This window comes from Molossus molossus, unplaced genomic scaffold, assembly GCF_014108415.1.
Source record: "Molossus molossus isolate mMolMol1 unplaced genomic scaffold, mMolMol1.p scaffold_m16_p_20, whole genome shotgun sequence".
NCBI classification, from domain to species: domain Eukaryota; kingdom Metazoa; phylum Chordata; class Mammalia; order Chiroptera; family Molossidae; genus Molossus; species Molossus molossus.
Genome location: NW_023425356.1, coordinates 28,594,382 through 28,600,480, shown reverse-complemented (window position 1 = coordinate 28,600,480; position 6,099 = coordinate 28,594,382). Strand labels below are relative to the sequence as shown.

Genomic DNA, 6,099 nt, shown 5'->3' with positions numbered 1-6,099 from the left:
GCTCCCTGCTGAGTTAGCAGGGCCAGCTCCGCATCTTGGTCCAGGCTCACCTTGCTCGTTCCGCTTTCTTCCCCTTTCATCTTTCACAGGCGTTACCACCCCCTTCCCACACCCACACACATTAAACCTCTTTCATTCCTAACTCCAGCATCTGCTTCTCAGAGAACCTAACTGATATACTCACCCTTGAAACTCTGAACATTATGCATATGACCTTGGCTTCCCCCTTTGTTTTAATTATTTTTTTTTTTAATAGGAAGATTTCAGCCTGGCTAGTGTGGCTCAGTGGTTGAGCGTCGACCCATGCACCAAGAGGTCGCCAGTTTGATTCCTGGTCAGGGCACACGCCCAGGTTGTTGCCTGATACCCAGTGCGGGGCATATAGGAAGCAACCAATTGATGTTCTCTCTCATTGATGTTTCTATCTCTCCCTCCCTATTCCTTCCTCTTTCTCTAAAAATCAATAAAGAAATAAAAATAATAAAAATAAAATAAGACAGAAAGATTGCATAAAAATTTTTTTATACTCATACTGAGACCTGACTACCTTTTAAAGAGCTCCCGTCTGACCTGGGCCCTGAGGCCAAGGCGACTAGATTCCATTTTATCATCAATGGACCTTGCTCAACATTTTTCCAATAATAGATTAATACCCCTAGAAGTACAGGAATTTTGCCTAAGTTATAGTTGCCCCACGTGTTGGGAGGCATTTGCAGTTTCCAAGGATCCTTATTTGCAGGCATTTGAAGGTACTTGTGAGCCTGGTGAATAATGCTAATTTTGACTTGGGTAATCCCCGTCACAACCACTATTGTACCGGTCCCCTGGGGGAGGGGGTGCAAAAGGGGGATGGGGCTTCTGTCTTTAAAATTGGATGAGCAAGAAGAATCGCTGCTGAGGATCTGGGGAAGCTGTACCCCCCCAGCCCACCTGTGTAATGAAGTGTTCCTTTACAGTTCAGCTCTGCATCTCTGGTTATCTCGCTGACACATTACCCCAGGTCCCCGAGGCTTGGTGCTCACACATTGAACTTTAACAATGATCTACTTTATTCTCTTCTTTACTTAGGAGATCCTATTCATTCCTAAGGTCTCAGCTAAAATATCATTTCTCCCCGAAAGCTTTTCCCCACTCTCCTGACTTGAACTTTGCTAAATCCCCTTATTATAGACTCCTCCAGTTTTTCGAACTTGCAGTTGCTTGTCTGTGGTCAATTGTTAGCCTATGATCTCCATGAAGTCATGATCTAAAATTCTTGGTCACTACTAATCCCCCAACACTTAGGACAGTATCTGGGCCTTGGAAGCTGCTTAATAAATATTTGATTGAGTACTGAATTTGCTAACCTAAAGGTATGAAATGTTGGCACAGGACCAGAACTGAATATCTCTGTCTCCACTGTGCCCTTGGTCTTGAGACACCACTCTTCCTTCCTCATCATAGCCCAGACTCATAGAATTGATAATTAGAAGAAACTTAAAAATTATCTAGTCTGAGTACCTCTCTGCCTGACGGCTACTGTAAGGAGAAGATATCTTCAGACTGAAAGATGATGCAGGCAACTCCATAGAATATACAGAATTCATTATAGGGTAATTTATGTACTGGAATGTAGGGTTGGAGCAGACAAATGACTCAGCAGTTCTGTGTAAATTATTCTCCACTAACCGACTTCTGTTACAGTACTTAGAGTAAGTAACTCAGGTAGTAACGATTGACAAGAGCAAGAACGCAGTAGCGCCAGGGGCCATACCTGCTGGAGATCTTGTTATAGATGATTGTTTATAATCGACATTATCATGTTTGATATTTTCTTGGTTGTCATGCCATTCTGGCTGTTATTAACAAAAACATTTATGGCTACTTTTTAAGGAATACAGATGATCATAAATGAGAAATCTTTGATATGTTTACTAAGGACAGTAGTACTAAGGTTGGTTAAATGTTACAGTATGAAAACTCCGTAATACAAAGGTGAAGTTGGTTTTATTCACCTCTACATTTATATACTAACTAATGCTGGAAATGTTGCAGAATATCCAAGCAAGTGATTGTACAGTCTTAGCTTGACTACAGGGGCCAGAAATACCTCCCAAGGTCACCCAGTGCATCCTGGACAGCTTTGACTATTTGAAATACTTTTGATTTCTTGCACTCATCCTCAATCTGATTTGATCCACATTATATCCTCACAAAATGATTTGAAGTCTTTCCACAATATTAACAACCTCAACCAGTAATCTGGTACACATTGCCTTTTTGAAGAGGGTCAAGTTTTTCTTCCTCTGAATAAGTCTCTTAATTGTGAATATAACTAGCTGGAAATAGAAAGACTTCATTCATTCATTCACACATTCCAAACATATCAGTTAGCTACATGTGTCTAGCATGGGAGCCAGAAACAGTGGGACATACAGATATGTCCCAAAAGATGGAGTCTCTTCAGGGAGATAAAGATGTTCAGGAGATCAAATGACCACAGCTACATAAGAGCGGCCAAGGCTGGATAGAAAGTTTTCTAAGCAATTGGGAGATGTGGTATGTTACGGTCCGGCTAGGAGGGCTCTGGAAATACAGAAGGTGGAGAGTCTAGGAAGGTTTTACTTAGGAAGTGGGATCTGAGCTGAGTTAATGCACATGAAACATGAGCCAGAGGATAAACCATCTTTTCAATGAGGCTCAGAGAGAGAAATCTTTCCAAGCTGGAGAGGGAGGGTCTTTGTGAGAAAGGAGGCAGTCAGAGGGTTGGAGATAGGGTAAGAATACTTCCCTCTCCTCAGGACTCTCCATAAGTCACAGTCCTTAGTAACCTCCTGACAGCTTGTTTTCTTCACAGCCTTGGGTGCTGATCAAGTCACACCTCCTGGGGCACGGGGCTGGGGCTGCGACATGGGGGCCCTTCCTTGGCTGCCCCTGCCCAGCTGCTCCGGGAAGGTGAGAGAGACCGCAGCTCCAGGACAAGAGTGTGTCCTTCGCCCTCTGTTTGGATCTGCTGAGCCTTGGGCTAGCAAGTCCATTTCTCTGGGGCTGAATGCGTCAGCTCTTCTGGAGTGAAGAGGAATAGGATATGGCTTTAGGGCAGGACCAGGGGATGAGGAAACCTGGAGATAGAGAAGGAAGAGTAGACCCATGATGGCAGACAGAGAAGGTAAAATTTGGAGGGTTGGGGCACAGAGGGAAGCCCACTCTTGGGAGGTGCTCAAGTCCGGTTCAGTAGAAAGCAAAAGCCAGAAGAGGCAGCTAGGAGACCAGACTGAGTGGGGCCACAGCAGTAGCTCAGCTGAGAGAGAGACCACAGCCTGCTGCCATGTCAGCAGCCCAGTTACACCCGCTGGTCTGTTAGCATCTCTGTTCTTCCTTTATCTGCAGCCAGAGGAGATTCTGGAGATGGGGCGGATCCTGAGGAAGTGGTTGTAGTCCATCAGGAGCCCATCAGTGTCCCCCTGGAAATACTGTCTGATGAAGAGGTTGAGAACTTTACCTGGTCCTCCCACATAAGGCTTGCTACTGCGGTGCCAGGGAAAGAGGGACATTTACCTACCATCATGGTGACCAACCCTTGCTACCAAGGTTGAGTGAGCTTCCTGAATCCCAGCTACTTCCTGTGCATCAGCAGTCTGAGCCAGGAGCACTCAGGGCCTTTCCGATCTCAAGTCAACCAGAGGACGACCCAGATCTCCACCCTGCAGCACTGCCCTCTATGTATCTGCTGTGAGTTCAGTACAGGAACTAAAAATCTGCTTTCTCTTTTTCCTGAGCTTCCCGTGCAAAGGAGGGGGGTCTCAGGACTTGGGGTTATGACTTGAGGGGCTGGGACTGGAGGGTGGACTGTCCCCTGTGTACCCAAACCCCAGCACCAGGGCATGGAGGCCATTCCTGTGGAAGTACCCAACATAGAGAGGTCAGGGGCTCTGTGTGGAGATATCCAGGAGACCTTCTCTCCCAGTGAGATTTTACAGTGGGGTGGGGGTGGGGTGAATGCCACCTCCATTCTGAGCCTTTTTATTTTTTTAATCCCCCTGAGTGATTTGAGGGCTACTAATCAGTGACTCGTCTCTACTTGATACAAGTTCCTTCTTAGTGTCTGTGACATTGACTGATAATCTACCTTGGATCTTGTTGAGACACTGATTAAACTATAAATGTTCCTGAGAGGGTGACAATGTGTTCCGGGACCAAGGAGGTAGAGTGGGATTTGGAGGAAGGTGGGGTGCCAAAGTAAGAGAGAGAGGCAAGGTATAGAGGGAGGTAGCAGATGCCACAGGAAGATCTGTCTGCTTCAGCAGCTGCCTGGGGGACCCTGGGTTGTACGGTGGCTGAGTTTTGTTGGTTTTTGCTTATTTGCTGATTGGGTGGACAGCACCCCTACCCCACCTTCTTTTCTGTGTCCCCCCTTCATCCAGGATGACTGCTGAAGCCTCACCTCATTTTGAGCTTTGCGATCTCTGGGGAAGGCCCCTATGAGATGTCCCTGACATGCTCTGCAGGGAAAGCAGGCCTGGACGTGGCCTGCAGCTGGATATCCCCTGAGGACGGTGTTGACACAGCACATGAAGGCTCTGTCCTTCACACATCCCAGAGGCCTGGGGACAATGCCCTCTCCTGCACCTGCAGGCCTAGCAAGCCCATCAGCAACACTAGTTCCTGTCTCGTCCCTGCTGGGCCCTTCTGTGCAGGTAGCAGGACCCCAGACAGGCCTGAGCTACTGCAGGGCCTCAAGGCCACCACCTCCCTCCCTCAGTTTTCCCCAAGAGCATACATGGAATCTAGAACTAACTCCCTCCCATAAAGACTTGACCCCTGGACTGGGTGGGAGACTCCCTGCTTTTCCTAGAACTCCCAACTTCCAAAGGTCTCTTCTATTATTTTGCTCAGCTGGCAACTGCTCCCCAGACCTCAGTCCCTGAGCTTCTGTGAAGAGAATAAATATTTCCAGAGACACTTGTAAAGCCACATTAACTGATTGTGAACTTGAGACCCCTCTGTGAGATTTGGGGTAGGTGTCTGTACCTCACCTCTCCCTCTGGTGAGCATCCCCCACCTCCTTCCTTCTCCTGTTCCAGATCTGGGCTACCCCTCAAAGAGGCCTCAGCTTCCTTTGGCCTCCTGGCCAAAGCATCACTCGTCCTGCTCCCGGGAACTCTGGCCGTGGGGCTGTGGCTCATTTGAGGCCAGGTGAGATGCAAGACACCAAGTATGAAAAACCTCAGGAGAAACAGAATGAGATTGAGAAAGAAGGAAAAGCCTGGCCTTCACCTGGTCTGATAGCCCCTTGGGGAACCCTGTCCTGACCACTGTTTCTTCCCAGCTCCTAGGGAATTGTCCTCTCCTCCCCAGGTTCACCTTGCCCCAGGGGCTGAGGGTGGATGCACAAGGGGCCTTACTCTCCCAGGGAAGATTGTCTGGCAATAAAGTTGAGTTAGATGACCACCATTCTGGAGAAGCTGTGTTTGGCCGCTCACTGCAGGACTGGCTAAGCTGCATCTTTGTTTTCCTTTCTCTCCAGGTTCCCCTCCAGCCCCCTCCCTTCCATTTCAGGTTTCCTTCCAAGTCCCCTTCCTTCCACTCCAGGTTCCCCCACCAAGTACCCCTTCCTTCCACTCCAGGTTCCCCTCCAAGCCCCCTTCCTTCCATTCCAGGTTCCCCTCCAAGTCCCCTTCCTTCCACTCCAGGTTCCCCCACCAAGTCCCCCTTCCTTCCATTTCAGGTTCCCTTCCAAGTCCCCTTCCTTCCACTCCAGGTTCTCCCACCAAGTCCCCCTTTCTTCCATTCCAGGTTCCCCTCTAAGCCTCCTTCCTTCCACTCCAGGTTCCCCTCCAAGTCCCCTTCCTTCCACTCCAGGTTCCCCTCCAAGTCCCCTTCCTTCCATTCCAGGTTCCCCCTCCAAGTCCCCTTCCTTCCATTCCAGGTTCCCCTCTAAGCCCCCTTCCTTCCACTCCAGGTTCCCCTCCAAGTCCCCTTCCTTCCACTCCAGGTTCCCCTCCAAGTCCCCCTTTCTTCCATTCCAGGTTCCCCTCTAAGCCCCCTTCCTTCCACTCCAGGTTCCCCTCCAGTCCCCCTTCCTTCCATTCCAGGTTCCCCTCTAAGCCCCCTCCTTCC

General features: G+C 48.8%; 1 protein-coding gene across 1 annotated transcript; it reads left to right on the top strand.

Moving 5' to 3' along the window:
* The first annotated feature begins 2,889 nt into the window (after positions 1-2,889).
* SLAMF9 (SLAM family member 9) lies at positions 2,890-5,265 on the top strand. Its single transcript, XM_036273273.1, is given in 5 exon segments — positions 2,890-2,915; positions 3,344-3,720; positions 4,404-4,676; positions 5,064-5,078; positions 5,081-5,265. Coding segments are annotated over 5 exon segments (876 nt in total).
* The last annotated feature ends 834 nt before the right edge of the window (positions 5,266-6,099 follow it).